The 17241-nt window shown below is 37.9% G+C and overlaps 1 protein-coding gene across 1 annotated transcript in view; it reads right to left on the minus strand.

The window, feature by feature from the left end:
* The window catches only part of THOC1 (THO complex 1), a 56303-nt gene that overhangs the window by 13487 nt on the left and 25575 nt on the right, over positions 1-17241 (minus strand). Inside the window, exon 12 of the mRNA XM_021686045.2 lies at positions 1632-1732. Coding sequence (XP_021541720.1) covers positions 1632-1732 — 101 coding nt within the window. The remainder of the gene's footprint in view (positions 1-1631; positions 1733-17241) is intronic.

The raw sequence follows: 17241 nt of genomic DNA on the forward strand, positions 1-17241 counted from the left end.
TTAATGTGGAATGAAAACCTCTGAGACAATATTAACATATTCCTCTCCATGTTGCACATTCAGATATATTCCTTTAAAAGGCAATCAAAACACAATGAATAAAAAATTCCCAAACCTTAGAGAAAGCTGAAGGCAGACCCAAAGTGTTAATCGGTGCTTTTTTTTTTTCTTTTTTTTTATTCTTATGTTAATCCCCATACATTACATCATTAGTTTTAGATGAAGTGTTCCATGATTCATTGTTTGTGCATAACACCCAGTGCTCCATGCAGAATGTGCCCTCCTCAATACCCACCACCAGGCTAACCCATCCTCCCACCCCCCTCCCCTCTAGAACCCTGTTTGTTTTTCAGAGTCCATCGTCTCTCATGGTTCGTCTACCCCTCCAATTTCCCCCGTTTCATTCTTCCCCTCCCGCTACCTTCTTTTTTTTTTCTTAACATATATTGCATTATTTGTTTCAGAGGTACAGATCTGAGATTCAACAGTCTTGCACAATTCACAGCGCTTACCAGAGCACATACCCTCCCCAGTGTCTATCACCCAGTCACCCCATCCCTCCCACCCCACCCCCCACTCCAGCAACCCTCAGTTTGTTTCCTGCAATTAAGAATTCCTCATATCAGTGAGATCATATGATACATGTCTTAATCGGTGCTTTTAATTCAGCTCTCACTAGCACTGGATGCTTTATAGCCAGCCAATAAATAGCGATAGACTACTGTGTCAGGATCTGAGCACTTCAGACGCATTATTCATTTAATTCTCAGAACGACGATGTGTGCTTATTAAACAGAGACCATACAGATAAAGCTTGAATTCAAACCTAGGTCTGGCTCCAAAGTCCTTGATCTTCCTACCATGCTATATTAAAACTCAACAACAGAGGATAAGAAATAACATTTTGAGTACTTGCTATGTGTCATCTTAAAAATCAAAAGTCTGAAAGAGCTAAATTGCACTCTGAGTCATGAAAGTGGGATTCAAAGCCAGCAGGTAGTAAAGGCACGTTTTTCACACAACTAATAAATGCAACATTGCTTTGCAAACTTAAAAATGCCTTTGAGTAATGGTGAGCTTGACTTCAGTTATGGGTAGGATAGATAAGAGGAAGTGGTCTCTGCTACAGGTGGAGGTACTCAGGAAGTAGAGGAACTGTTTAGGTTTTCTGAAACCCCAAAGAAACTGGAACTCCTCTGTTCTTCAAAGATTTACTTCACTTTTTTGAGTTGTAACATCCTAGACCACTCCACACCTCGTGAGAGAAGTCTTACGGGCTTAGTCTTCCAATCAGGTTTGGAGAAGGCCTGGGTGAGGTGAGCGGGGAATGGTGGAAGTCTGGAACAGAGATGCACCCACACAACTGAGGACCCCAGGAACCCCAGTGCTCAGCAGGAGAGACTTCCACTGACAGTAGATATAGTCAACATCTTCTCTCTGAAATAAATATCCTAACATCTAGAATCTCTAACAAAAGCCCCTGATTCTCTAGTGTTGCTGCAAAAGGAAGGTTTCAGGGATGTGACCCTCATGCATTAAATGTGTCTGATACATAAGAAAAATATATCAGTACGTGAGTCCTCTTTTAGAGAGGACTGTTTAGAAATCATTTACTACCCATATTAACTTACCTTTTGAATTTGACCTGCCCCTTAAGATACTGGAATAAAATGAGATACTGCAACAAGATGTGTCGACGAAAGTTACTGTCACTCAGTTGTAAATCCATCAACTAGTTGAAAAACAAGCACACACACACAAACACAAAACACATTAAATTCAAGTTTTGCCTAAAGGTACAGGTTATGCTAGTACAGAAAGGAAAGATTTTAATTAAAAAAAAAACAACAACATTCACAGAGGGCTCACTGAGTATGAGGCATTATACTGCACAGGCCCTAGCACACTGGAGCAAAGGCTTCAGATTTTTTAACCATTTTATCCCATGAGAAATTTAAATGGTGGTAGACAGCACTATTACATCTGTGGTCCTGAAGTCAAGACAAAGCAAAGCAGAAATATGCATAGGTAAAAGTATGGCTGCCACTTGCTCACATAGAAAGAAACAATGGCCAGAGAGCGGTCCATATACAGGTAACAACAAGGATGCTGCTCATTTCTGTAGCCCTACGAAGTGCCTGCAACAGAGCTGGTGCTCGGTAATAAACAAGGAATTACAAGTGAAAAATCATCTATGAGTTAAGTGGACCATTTCCTTATATTTTAGAGAAAACTATCATATTTGTATTATCACAGAATCTGCATTAGAAAGGACATGAAGGTCCCTTATGAGGAAGTTCTTCAACAACTGTGCCCCGAGGTGATCAGTAAGAATGGCCTCCAGCGTGAAGGCTGATTATGTCCCCAGAGCACTGCGGAACACTGAAGTCCATATCCACAAACATGTGCTGCTTCGGCCTTCCAGAGCTAAAGCAACAATGGCAAGCTGCCTGATTTTAAATGGAGGGGCAACCCGTACGACGCCCGAAAACCCTAGGAATGGAATCCAGTTGAAGGTCCCAAGTTCCTTTGGCTATGTTTCCATTACCCAACATTCACTAGCCACTTCTTCCTTTTTAAACGTCGTTGGCCTTCCAGTCTGCTGTGCCTCCCCTTTAGGGACTGACTCTGATTCTGTTATTTACCAGATGAACTACCCCACCCCAAACTGAATGGCACAACTCCCCGACTTCCTTTCCTGCAGGCTCCTGGGTGACTTCATCATCTCCACCCAGGCTCTCAAGGTCCTTGACAGTTCCACGGGTAGGCACAGCCTCTACTGGGGCCCCACTGCCATGGCCGAAAGCTCGAGCACAGCTGCCCCAGCTCGGAAACCTTCAACTCACAATCCTCTCACTATAGCCTCCTATTCTTCCAGTCTCTCACTCAGCTGTCCCAAGACCTGACTGAGACCTTCAGTCCCTTGAACCCTCTATTTCTACCTGTCAGTTCCATTCTGTTTTTACTGTAACCCTATTTTGGATGAGATAAGGGGTCAGCAAACTTTTCTTAGACAGTAAATATTTTAGGCTATGTGAGCCAAGGGGCATATTATAAGATATTACACAAGTACTTTTGTAAACATTAAAATGAAAGAAAAAAAACCCAACAAAACAAGCAGTGGGCCAGATTTGGCCTGTGGCTGCAGTAGGCTGACCCCTAGTCCTGACTTTTTGGTTTATCTCTTTAACCACTTTGTCGCCAACTTCCTCAACACCTTTGTGCCACACTTCTGTCACATCTACGGTGCAAACTGACAACCCCAGATCAAACTAAGTTACTTACCTTCTATCAACACTAAGGCTTCCCATGCAGGCTGCAGGTGGAACTGCTTGAAAGAAAATACACACCATACAGCTCTGCAGATGGGAGCACCTCTATGCTGCTGCCTCCAACTTCAAACTCTGGTCTCTACTCAGCGATCTTTCTTTTTTTTTTTTTTTTAAGATTTTATTTATTTGCGAGCGAGGGAATGAGAGACAGAGAGCATGAGAGGGAGGAGGGTCAGAGGGAGAAGCAGACTCCCCGCCGAGCAGGGAGCCCGATGTGGGACTCGATCCCGGGACTCCAGGACCACGACCTGAGCCGAAGGCAGTCGCTTAACCAACTGAGCCACTCAGGCGCCCCTCAGCGATCTTTCTTGGAGACTGGAGACAAGTCTGTTATTCTCTGCTCTTCTCCACAGCAATTACTGCAAACCCTTTTCGACTTATCACAAACATTACTTAACCACCCTCTCACTCTCAGTCCATAACTACTGACACCTTCAATGAGAAAAAATTCATTAAACTGGAAGTTTTAGCTTCACGCACATCCTTGCTTCCTCTGTCTTGACATCTTCATTACTAAAGGTAACCCTTCCATCTGGACATCCCAATCTCCCTAAGTTAACTGAGTCCCATCAGTTAACTGTCCTGGTGCCTGTTACCTTCCACCCTTTCTTCTTTCCAAGCTCTTTTCCATTAGCATTAAGTAACTTCCCTCATAGAGATCCTCAGCCTCCCTTCATCCTCCCTGAACAGCCAAAATTCTTCAAAGAACTGGCTATATTCACGGTTTCCAATTCACCCCTCAACCTGCTAAAATCTGTGGCTTCCTGGTTCACCAATTCACTGACAGTGTTTTTGCCAAGATCACTAATGACTTACTTGTTGTTAGATTCAGTTGAACAACCCTCCCTCGCCCACCCAACCCGGCCCCACGAACACTTTTTTTTTTTCCCCCCACAAATCCTCATCCTTCTTGATATGCTTGGATTCCACTGAGGTCATACTTTTCTAGTTTTTCTCCAATCTCACTGGCTACTCTTCAATCTTCTTCCTCTTCCCTAACTACCCCTTAAATTTAATTGGTTTTCTTGAGGATTCAGTCTGAGGTTTTCTTTCCTTTCCTGTCTATATTTTTCCTTGAACTACCAAATTTAAGCTGGCAACTATACTATATACCAAATCTATACTCTCAATCTAGATTGTGTTCCTAATCTCCACATCTGTATACTTAAAGAAGCTACTACATATCTCTATTTGAATGTTCAACTGACACTGGATCAGATTTCATGTTCAAGGGAAAACACACCAGTTTTCCCCACAAAGCCTGCTCTTCTCCACTGCTGGCTAGTTCAGTAAGAGGCTCCACCATCCATTTGCCTAGGCAACTCTAGGAAGACTGCCTGGAGAAAGCACAACAATATACCACAGGAGTAAATCTCTAGTTGGAGTATGCAAGAAGAAAGAAACAGGAGATACCAAGACTCTAAGCCCAGTAAGAAACTGGCCTGTCTGAAGACTGTAAGTAGTTCAACCAGTTGGGAGTGAGGACAAACAAGCCTCCTGGCTTGAAGAAATGAGCTGAAGTGGCTAGGCGCTGCGTAAGAACTCTTCATTTATCTCAGGCTTTAAGTCCCCCCACATTTATTTATGTTGGAATATATTTTTTGAGGGGAACAATGGACTGAAAATAGGAGTCAACAAGACTGAATCAGAGGTGGGAAGGGACCAGTGTGATCATTCAAGCTAAGTGCTTCACATTATGCTTATGAAAACCAGGACCTCTGCAAGATCACAAGGCTAGTTTGTGACACAGCTGGGACTAAAACTGACACACTCAACTGTACTCTTTCTTCCATAACATATATTTTCTAAGTTCGACTTTTCTTTGGTTATTTAAAAAAGGACACCATTTATGTCATGCAATGGGTCAAATATTTCTTTGTTGTCTTTGTTTTCTGAACAAAGGGCCTTTTATCGTCCTTAGCTTTTACTGCACGTCTCAGCTCAGGCCTTAGCATACCTGATTATTATTCTAAACCTAAAAAGGATCATGCTATTCTTCTTAGTTATTTTTATGTGCCTTTCTGTCAATAAACTGTACATGTAAATAATATTCCTGGTAAAATTAAACTGAAGTATGAAATCTTCCATTTCTGTCACTTTACTGAAAGTACTTTAAAAATCTGTACTAGAGGGCGCCTGGGTGGCTCAGTTGGTTAAGCGACTGCCTTCGGCTCAGGTCATGATCCTGGAGTCCCGGGATCGAGTCCCACATCGGGCTCCCTGCTCAGCAGGGGGTCTGCTTCTCCCTCTGACCCTCTCCCTCTCGTGCTCTCTGTCTCTCATTCTCTCTCTCTCAAATAAATAAATAAAATCTTTAAAAAAAAAAATCTGTACTAGAAAAAATATTAAGAGCATTCTCATTAAAATATTACTGACTTGTCATTATTAACACATTAGCTGTATCAAATTATGAAAAATTTTAAATTTCAAAAAAGTACAGTTAAGTAATATAACATTCATGTCCCCCTATCCAGTTATATATCAAATCCTAACATTTTTACTTGTTCCACATTTGTCAAAATAGTTATTACTGAAACTGGTGAAGCCTCCTCTGTAACCTCCCTCTCCTGCTCCCCCTCCTTCCCTCTACTATGGTAAATGCTACCATGTATATGGTGTTCATGATTCTCATGCATATTTTATACTATTACTACATAACATACTGAGGTATTTTGCATGTTGTCAAACTCTAATTACATATTACTCTGCAATAAGCTATTTTCACATGACATTATGTTTGAAATTTATACAACTTAATGCATGTAGCCCTAGTGCAGGGGTTGGCAAATTTCTGCGAAGGACCAGTTAGTAAATTCTTTTAGGCTCTGTGGATCATATGGTCTCCGTCACAACTACTACTTTCTGCTGTGGCCGTGCAGAAGCAGCCGCAGACAACACCTGGATGAACATACAGCAGCGGTGGGCTCCACTAAAACTCATTTATAAAAACAGGCGGGAAGCCAGATTTGCTGACCCCTGCTCCAGTGAACCCACTTTCAGTGCTTTGTAGAACTCTACTGCGTACATTTACTGTGATTTACCACTCAGTCTCCTGTTTATGAACTTTCAGGTTGTTTCCAAACTTGCACTTACAAATACGTAATTTACAAATAATGAATCTTCTTCTGTATTTCCTTGTGCATGTGTGTGATTCTCTAGAGGCCACATCGAAGAACAAAAGTTTTAATTTTGCTAATTATAAAATTGCTCTGCAAGTGGTTGTATCAATTTATACTTCAACCAGCAGTGTATGAAAGTGTCCTTTCGGGCGCCTGGGTGGCTCAGTTGGTTAAGCGACTGCCTTCGGCTCAGGTCATGATCCTGGAGTCCCGGGATCGAGTCCCACGTCGGGCTCCCTGATCAGCAGGGAGTCTGCTTCTCTCTCTGACCCTCCCACCTCTCATGCTCTCTATCTCATTCTCTCTCTCAAATAAATAAATAAAATCTTAAAAAAAAAAAAAAAAGAAAGTGTCCTTTCCCACAACTTTGCCAATACCATTTATTGTCAGGCTTTTTTGGTTTTTGTCAATTTGGTTAAGTATGAAACGAATATCTCATCATTTCAAATTTTTTGGCTACTAGAGATGGTTTGCATCTTTTATAAGCTTTTCAGCTATTGAGGTTTCTCTAGCTGTAAGCCACCTGCACATACCATCTTTCCAGTTTTCCACTGGCTTGTCGTTTTATCAACAGAATGTTCAGAATATTAATCTTCATCATACAGGTGATAAATATCTTCTAGTTTGTGGCTGTCTTTTCACGTTGTCTATGGTATCTTTTACTGTTCCATACTTTTACATTTTTATATTAAATGTATTGGTCTTTCCCCTCATGACTGGTGCTTTTTGTGACTCAAGAAATCTTTCCCTACTCCAAGTGTACATATTTTACATATATTTTTAAATGTTTCAAAGTTTTGCTTTTCTCATTTAGACTTTTAATTAACCTGGAATTGAGCTTTGTGCATATAACAAGGTATGAACTGGATTTATTTTTTTCCAAATGGATGACTTGTCCAAGCAACATTTAATAAGAATAATCCATCTTTTCCTCGCTAATTTGTAATGTAACTTTTGTGTATCAAACTTTCCAGTTTGTGCTTTCTAATGTTCCAGTGTTTTTCCTTCTTTATACTGTACTAATAATTACTTCACTGTTTTAATTATTAGAGCTTTACGGGTTTTAATATCTGATAGAGCAATTGTTTCCAATTTCTTCCGATTTTTCTTACTTCCTCTTGGCTTTTTCATAAGAACTGTAGTATCAACTTTTAAAGTTTCCTCAAAATTCACATTTGAATTTGATTCAAAATACACTAAATTTATGTGGATAAATGGCATTGGGTTTTCCTATAAGTGTACTCATACCTCTCCATTTTTCTAATTTTCTCCATGAAGATTACTCCTAGGCATTAGTTTTCATTGCTAATTTGACTTACATTTTGTAATTGGTTACTTATAGGAACACCATTGATGTTTCTCTTGTAACCTTGCTGAAGCCTCCTTAATTCTACTAATAGTTTGCTGGTTCTCCTGGATTTTCTCTATAGACAATTATATTGTCTTCCAATAGGGACAGTTCAGTTTTTTCTCTTCAGTAATTATAACTCTTCTTTTTTCTTATTGAAATGACTAGGTCCTTCCACTATTATGCTGAACAGAAATATGGTTAGTAGACATCCATGCCTTGTTCTTGAATTTACTAGGAATATTTCTGAAAGTTAGATCATTATGTATGATACTTGCCACTGGGTTTTTATTAATTCCCTTAGGTTAGGAAAATCCCCTTCCACTTCTGATTTGTTTTTGTATTGAATATTAGATTTAACTGTAAGAATTTTCTTGGCATCTGAGATGACCATATAGTTTTTAAATATTTAAACCTTTAAACCTTAAGGCTGTTAATTTGGTATTACCATCTTTCTGATGTTGAACTTACATTCCTAGGATAAATCCTATTTAGTCTCTACTTAAAAAAAATAACTACTTTAGATTTGTTGAGTTAAAAAATTTTTTTTTCATCTCTATTTGTGAGACTGATACATATATACTTTTTTTCCTGTTTTATTCTTATTGGGATTTTATTTAAAAGTTACATCAATCTCATATTAAGGACCTGGTTCCTTTTCTTCTTCTAACCTCTGAAAATTTTCACTCATCTATTCCTTGAACTGCTGGTAATATGTGAGGAAAAAAATCTGAGCCTGATATCATTCGAAAGGTGTCATTTCAACTACATTTCTCTAATAGTTATTTGTTTATTCAAGTTTTCTATTTCTTTGTGAGTCTGGTGATTAAATTTTTCTAGAGTTACTATTTCATTAGATTTAAAAAGGTATTAGCAGAAGTTGTTCAGAATACATTCTCTTACATATTTTCAGTATTTCTATATTTTCAATTACGCCCATTTTTATTAATCTTACTAATATTGTTTACTGGTACCTTTTCACTTTTTTTCGTCAGGCCTGCTCTATAAAATTTTTATAAAACTTGTTTCTATACAATTTTTCTTCTAAAAAAATGGCTTTTGGTTTTACTAAAGTGTTCTATATTTTCTTTGTTCTACTTCATCAATTTGTGCAATTATTATAGTTACCTTATACTTCCTTAAGATTCTGTACCTAGCTTCTTGAATGGTATTCTCAATTCATTTGTCATACTTAAATTTTTCATTAATGCATTTAAAGCTGTAATTTACTCTTCTCACTTTATTTGTAACCCACACATCTGACATATAATACAGTTTTGCTGTATAATATCTTTATAACAAATTTAGAGTTTCCATTTTGAGTTCCTCTTCAACTCCTGGGGAAAGCTTTTCATGTTTCTATATATTTACCTCCTTTTAAGCCATCCTTTTTATCATTCTAATTTAACTGCACTATGGCCAGAGAATATGTTCTGCATGATATAGAATCTTTCAAATTTGCTAAGATTTCCTTTATGGCCTAGTACACAGTCAAATTTTGTGAATGTTCCATATGTATTCAAACAGAATAATTACCTCTATTTGTTGTGTACAGGTTTCCATATATACTACAATAAGCTTATTACTTTTATTGTTCAAATCTACCATACACTTAATACTGGTCTGCTTGATCCATCAGTAAATCAAGATTACTTTTGTTGTTCAAATCTTCCATATACTTACTAATCTTTAGTCTGCTAGTCTGCTCAACCCATCAGTTTTGATGAAGGCACTTTAAAATAACCCATTATAATTGATGATCTGCCAACTTCTCATAATTTTACAAGTTTTCTCTTAATAGATTTTGAGTGCATATGAATGCATGACATCTTCTTGGTGACTCGTTAATGTAGTATCTTTTATCCTACTTAAGCTTTGTGCCTTAAATTCTATTTTATTTGGTATTTATGTAGCTTTTGTTGTTCTTGTTGGTGTGTCTCTTTCCATCCTAACATTTCAACCTTTTTGAATAGTTTTAAGGCATATATCCTATGTGGATAGAAATTATAACATGCTCCCATATTCCATTTGTTAAATTTCTCCTGTGTTCTTTTCCATGTAAGTTTTAAGTTACTTAGGTCTGTTTTTCTTCTTTTTTTTTTTTTTTGGAGATTTTATTTATTTATTTGACAGAGAGACAGCGAGAGAGGGAACACAAGCACGAGGAGTGGGAAAGGGAGAGACGCAGGCTTCCCGCCAAGCAGGGAGAATGATGCGGGGCTCGATCCCAGGACCCTGAGATCATGACCTGAGCCGAAGGCAGTCGCTTAACCAACTGAGCCACCCAGGCGCCCCTATTTTTCTTCCTTCTTAATGCAACCCTCTGGAATTACAAAGCTCAGCTATGTACTGAAAATGAACTAGGAAGGATACAATTCTAAGACGCAAAACTCTTTAAAAGGAAACTGCTGCTCCCTGGAAGACAAATATACCAATGACAACTGAGTACATGGGAAGCTGAAAGCCATCTGTATAGATGTGAATCTATGTTTTACTCTTGAGCCTTTAGTGAAATAGGCTCTTACATGCCTTATCTGAGCAGTTAGAATGTTTCCTTTCCTTGGAATATAAGTGTCCTGTATAATCTCTAGTTTGCCTAACAACTTCTGATAGAAATAATCTATCAGTCTTAATAATTTAATAATTTCTTCTGTTCACTGAGTATTAGGCTCATTTTTTTTTCTTTTTTTGTGAAAGCCCACTGAATTGTGGGTCAGGGAGCAGGAAATCAGGCAGCTGTCTTTCTGATGCCTAAGTAGTATGGCTGCAGGAGTTGCAGATTTCTCAAAAACAGTAATGAGTATACGAGTATATCGTACAAAACTCTAGTCAACTGTGTGTCTTGAGAGATTTCTAGGAAAGTATAAAATCTCTCAAGTATACTAGAGTTCCTTCTTAAATTGTATAAAGGCACCACTAAGTTCTTTTTTTTTTTTTTTTTTTTGAGAGCACGTGCATGTTCGGGGGATGGTGGTGATGGTGGTGGTGTGGAGGGGAGAGGGAGAGAGAGAATCTCAAGCAGCCTCCCTGCTGAGCGTGGAGTCTGACACAGGGATTGATCTCAGGACCCTGAGATAATGACCTGAGCCAAAATCAAGAGTTGGATGCTTAACCGACTGAGCCACCCAGGTGCCCGAGCACCACTAAGTTCTTATATTTCTGGGAGAGCTGTGAAAAACTCTTCTTAGACGATTAAGAAAGAAATAAGCCAAAACTCCAAACGCTTTGAATATATCCATTTTCTCCCCAGACTGGGAGAAATATAGGTTCCAGAGTCATTATTTTAGAAAGAGTGCCATCATTTAAACTTTTTAAATTTTCAAATGTTGGATGTTGAATTAGGGTTTAGCAGACTAAACTGTAAAATAGGTATTAAGGAGGGCACATATTGCATGGAGCACTGGGTGTTATACGCAAACAATGAATCATGGAAACTACATCAAAAACTAATGATATAATGTATGGTGACTAACATAATAAAATTTCAAAAAAAATTGTAAAATAGTTTTCTACCTGGAATAGGTTCATATATCTTATTCAACTAAATTATCAAACATTTGGTTTCTGAGGAGAAAAAGAATATATAAACTATTACATAAGAACTAAATTATAAACTTAAATAGTATTCCTATTTACTAATAATTTTTTTTAAACTTTCCTTTGAAAAAAAAAAGTTAAAAAAATGAAAAATCTAGTTTTAGTTTAAGGATCTCAGTGTCCCTGCTGAGTTATAGGATAAAGAAAGGTATGTTCACAGTTATGAATATACTGACTACTTCATGCTTTTGTGTAAATCATGACTATGTAAAATGAGAGTTGTCATTTCTAAAGGAGCAAACATTTTAATATTATTAATAATTATTAATTTCTATTAATAATTAGCAGAAATGATTACTAGTTTCTATTACTCTGGCTAATGACATAGCAAGGTTGGTATTTTCTCATTCTATCTTTGCTCTTATCTTTATCTTATCAATTAACCAGTCTCCTCTACCAACTCTTTTAGACTTTGTCCTTCTTCAGAATCAGGCTCCAAATCCATGGCCTACATTGGCAGGGTACCTTTTATACCATTTCTTTCTTTTTTTTTTTTTTTTTTAAAGATTTTATTTATTTATTTGACAAAGAGAGAGACAGCGAGAGCAGGAACACAAGCAGGGGGAGTGAGAGAGGGAGAAGCAGGCTTCCTGCCGAGCAGGGAGCCCGATGTGGGACTTGATCACAAGACCCTGGGATCATGACCTGAGCCGAAGGCAGACGCTTAACGACTAAGCCACCCAGGCGCCCCCTTTTGTACCATTTCTTTAGCCCTTCCTGGATGGCTGCCTGGCAGCACCAGAGAATAGACTTTATCTTGCTTGCATAACCATAGCTTGAATCACACACAGAGGGGATTCTAAAAATAACAGAGTGATGAGTATGCTCTAAATTTTCCAGTATGCTCAATGATACTTAAAGAGCGACCCTATTTGTCAGGCCCACAAAGTACAGAAGTGTCACAATAAAGAGCACAGCTCATGCCTCCCACTTTGAGGACCACTTCAGATAGATTTTATTCATATAAAAAGGTTTTAATAACTGCATTATCTTTTCAGATGGGTGGGTGCACCCACATGCTAAAACTGACATAAATGTCAGCAAAACACTTCAAATTGCTAAGTTTGTGAAGCCCTAAAGATTCATCAATGCCTTCACTGCCCATAGCAGAGATAGGCAAACATCCAAATAAAACTCTGAAAAATAAAGTACCCAAAAGTTTGTACATAATTCAACTGACGTGTCTAGACACATTGTCTATAGTTTATACAACAATGAGATCTATAACCTGGTCTCTCTCCTCATGAAATATTAATGGAGGCCAATGAAGTTTCCATTTACTTTCCATTCCTCAGTGGCAACCCAAGGCCCACCATTGATGTGCCTTGTATTTGATTATTTCAAAGCCCAAATCAAGTCTGTCAAACCATTTTAATCACAGATGTAAGAAGCCCTACCAGCTGACTCAGATGGGCAGTGTCAAGACGTAAGGCTCGATGACTGATTTACATCAAGTTTTGTTAGTAGAAAATACCGCTCCAATCCTGCTGAGAGCTGTTGAGTCCTTATATGATTTTTAAAATATAAGACCTTCTTCCATCTTGGAACTAAAAGAAAATGTCAGCCCCTGCCTATTTAACAGCCTCTGCTATCAACTTTCTTCTCTCAAGGCATAGAGTCCAACAATCTAGTTTCTATTTAAATTTCAGACCATGATAATGACCTACAAGAACCTCACTGTAAAGTCCTGGAATTTGCTGGAGAGCTGGCTCTATCTCTGGCCTGCAGACAAAGAAAACTAAGCCATGTTCTAGAGCTGTCCAAAAACTTCCCAGACCTGTTTAAAGGGAGGCTCCCATGAAACAACTAATGAGACAAAATTATAGGATACGGATTAGGCTGTTTGTTCCTAAGTAAGCTGTAATATGTGTCATAAAGGAATACACCCATCTTTGCATTCACTGCAAAGATTCAACCTCGGATACCTCTCAAATGGATACAGAAAGTACAAAAAAGTTAAGGCAGAACAACTTTCTGCCAGGAATGCTTTTTTAAATGACCAAAAGTCTTTGAGAGTTCTGCACACAAAGCAGAGTCTGGGCAGGTTGTTAATTTTCTTTTCTCCATGAACAAGAATGGCCTTCATGACCACACTAGGATCAGTAGTTTGGGACTCTGGGCAGCCACCCTGGTAACTGCTGGCTGCCAAATATTCCACCTGATCTTTTCCATTTGGAAACTGAGTCTCAACTGCACAGGGAACAGGAGTTAGTGTTGTGAAGAAGTGGGCAATCCTGATGTCTACACCTAGTTACTAGTAGTACTCTTTTCTATGAGAACTCAAAGATACCAGAATACATTCTTTTAACTATCATGTTAATATCATGGTACTTAAATATTTTAAAATGTTGGTTCTGCTTTTACATGCTACATAGTGCTGAAGGAGGAATCTCTATAATACCAGTGCCTTTCACGTGGGTATGATAAATTGGACAATTAGAGGTGAAATTCTCCCTTAAATATTTCTGAGTATGACTCTGGACTAATATTAAGGAACAGGTACTTCTCCACCAAAAAAACCAAAAAGAAACAAAAAACCCCAAAGTCCTCAGCACTACATTTAGTGACTGCTATTGTTGAATTATTTTACTATGCTAACAAGAAAACTGTGTTGTTAGAACTTAGTGTTTGCAATCATACCCAAGGCAGCATAAAAAAGTGGCCCTTGAAAATTACAATACCACTTGTTTCTAGGGGAAATATCCCTCTTTGAGAAAGAAGGTATGATAACTTACAAAGACACCCACTTTATTTGTAGAACCCATGCCTACCTGTGGTTACCATATAACTGGCCTGCCTAGAACTCTAAAGGTTGTATCATCCTTTCCATGCACTGATCCTGATTCTCCCTCCCTAAGGAAAAGTATGATCACATTCATGTAAGCAAAACACAATGCTTCTGGGTAATAACATTCCCATTAGATGTGCGACTATATCAAATGGATTTAAAACATCATGTAAAGTATTATAGAGATGTGGAAGGCTTCTTTCAGTGGAACAGGAAAACTTATAAAATGGTGTATACTTTTCATTAAAAGTACAGGTAGTGCACGACACATATTTTCACTTGGATACTGAGTAGTAAACACTGGAAATACTGTAAAAATATGAAGAATGTGCAAGAAGGGTTCTTATACAGATCTAAATTTAAGATAAAATTGTTGCTTAAGAGGCAGTAAAGAAGAAAACTGAAGATACAAAACATTACATGCTTCATGTTCTCTTTGTTACAATTCTCTGTGCCTTTTCTCTTTTCCATATTATAAAGTATGAAGCTTCTCAAAGCTGCTTTTACCCCTCATGGTGTTAAGTAACAGAATTCCAGAGCTTAACCCTGGAAAGCTCATGTTCTCCTAACTGCTAGTCAAAGAAAGCTCCAGAGTCAATAAAGAAACGACTCAGAGAGCCAGTTCTGAGACCAAGTGGTAAATGGAAACCAGTACAAAGGCACAGATTTTATACTCCAATGTGGAGATTTCTCTCAAAGTGTGTATTCTTGCTGTTTTCTATTATTAAAATGTCCTTGGTAATGTTATTTATACAAAGAACTTTAACAACATCCAGAGTTTTGAAGCAGCTGTCATGTCCTGAAAAATGTTACTTGTAACTCCTAAAAGTATACAGAACTTTCACTGGTTTTATTTTGGAAGTTTTTTGCCCCAGTATTATTTAAATAGACATCTAAGCTTTCTGAAGTGTGTCTTTAGGAAGGTTCTTTGTTAAAGCTAGAAGAGCTTTGGGATTTTCTTCCCCTCTTCTAAATAGGATAAAACAAAAATTTTTTCTTTATTCAACCAAAGAGTTTTTATATGTTTCAATTAATAAATATGGCCAGATTTAAAAAAAAAATCCATTCTGATAATCTGTCTTAAATCTGTTTACACTTGCTATTACTGATATATTTGGATTTATTTCTACCTGTTTTTTTTTTTTTCCCCCTCCCTTCCTGCTATCAGTTGGGTTTACAAAATAGTCTATATTCCTTCCTGTGCCCCCTTTAGCTCTTTGCTGTTTAAGAGCTACAGGTTGTTTTCTTTTCTTTTTTTTTTTTTTTTTAAGATTTTATTTATTTATTTGACAGAGAAAGACACAGCGAGAGAGGGAACACAAACGGGGAGTGGGAGAGAGAGAAGCAGACTCCCTGCCGAGCAGGGAGCCCGATGCCGGACTCGATCCAGGGACTCCAGGATCATGACCTGAGCCGAAGGCAGTCGCTTAACCAACTGAGCCACCCAGGCGCCCCTACAGGTTGTTTTCTTTTGGTGGTACTCTTTTAATACATATGATGAAGTCTAAAGTTATTCAGTATTTCTTTCCTCCTCCAGAAGATTATGAAAATTGAAGTATATGCTTAAATTGCTCATTAAACATCTGTTTTTCCTTCCCATGTTATTATTGTCATCTAGTTTAAATTCCACAATAGGATTTTTAAAAATCAGTTTTTATGACAGTTTTGTTTTTAATCAATAAATTTACTGTTTTTCCATTTTTGTGGTCACCACTGCTTTCTGTATCCCACTCCTTTCTTACAGGTTCAATTTCCTTCTTCCTGGAGAACATCCTTTAGTAGTTTTTATTTTTTTTAAGATTTTATTTATTTATTTGAGACAGAATGAGAGACAGAGAGCATGAGAGGGAGGAGGGTCAGAGGGAGAAGCAGACTCCCGCTGAGCAAGGAGCCCAATGCGGGACTCGATCCCGAGACTCCAGGATCATGACCTGAGCCGAAGGCAGTGGATTAACCAACTGAGCCACCCAGGCGCCCCCCTTTAGTAGTTTTTAAAAAAGAGGGTCTTGAGTGGTATGTTTTCCTGGTCAATGAAAATGTGTATTTGCCCATAGTCTTGAATGAATTTAGCTGGGTATGAAATTCTAGATTGATAGTCCTGTCCTCTCCCCTTAGTACTATAATTCCTCACTGTCTTCTGTCCTTTCTAGTATATTTGTCTTTTTTCCCCCCTTTGGTGGTTTTTAAGGTTTTCTCTTTATCCCTGGAGTTATAGCATGATATTGAAGTATGAATTTAACTTTCATTATCCTGCTGGTAGTTGTAGCATATTTTTAATCTGAGAACTTGGTATTACCTTTAATTCTTTTCAATATAGTTTTCCCACCATTCCCTCTATTTTGTTCTTTAAAAATCCTATTGGATATTTGCTGGAATTTCACAATCAACCATGCATTGCTCTTAACTGCTCCTTCAAGTTAACAAACCCCACCCCCGTTTCTGTGTGTTCTAGGTGAACTTCTTATCATTATCTTCTGGTCACTAGTTCTCATTTCATCTATATCCAATCTATAGTTTAATTCTGTATATTCTGCTTTGGTTTTGATGATCACATTTTTCATATCTAAGTCTCTCAATTAGTTGTCATATTCAACCATTCTATTTCATTTCTGCCTGTTTCAGTTTCACAGTTTATTCATTCTCAGTGGATGCTATATCATCAATTATCTCTGATTATCTAAAACATTTATTTTAAAGTTTTTAAAGTCACGGTCAAGCCGTCTATCTGGAATAAATATATGTATATCCCAATAGTTGATTTGGTTGGTGATCTTTCCTAGTATTGAATTTCTTTATGAATTTTGGAATTGCAATGTATCAGAGTTTTGAATGAGAGCCTTTTGCTTTGTTTACTTCTTCTTTCTCCCTGTGTACATCCTTTCTTGTCAGTAGTTTTGCATTTGCTTCCACCAGAGCCCCTGGAGTCAAGTTTGGAAAAAGTCTTGTGATGAATTTCTGAAGCCAACTATTTCATTGGTATATTATGTATATCATATATCCAGTCCAGAGCAAGCTGACACAAAGCTTGACACAAAGCTGTGTCTTTGTTATCCCTTC

The sequence above is a fragment of the Neomonachus schauinslandi genome, chromosome 14, assembly GCF_002201575.2.
Source record: "Neomonachus schauinslandi chromosome 14, ASM220157v2, whole genome shotgun sequence".
Lineage (NCBI taxonomy): Eukaryota > Metazoa > Chordata > Mammalia > Carnivora > Phocidae > Neomonachus > Neomonachus schauinslandi.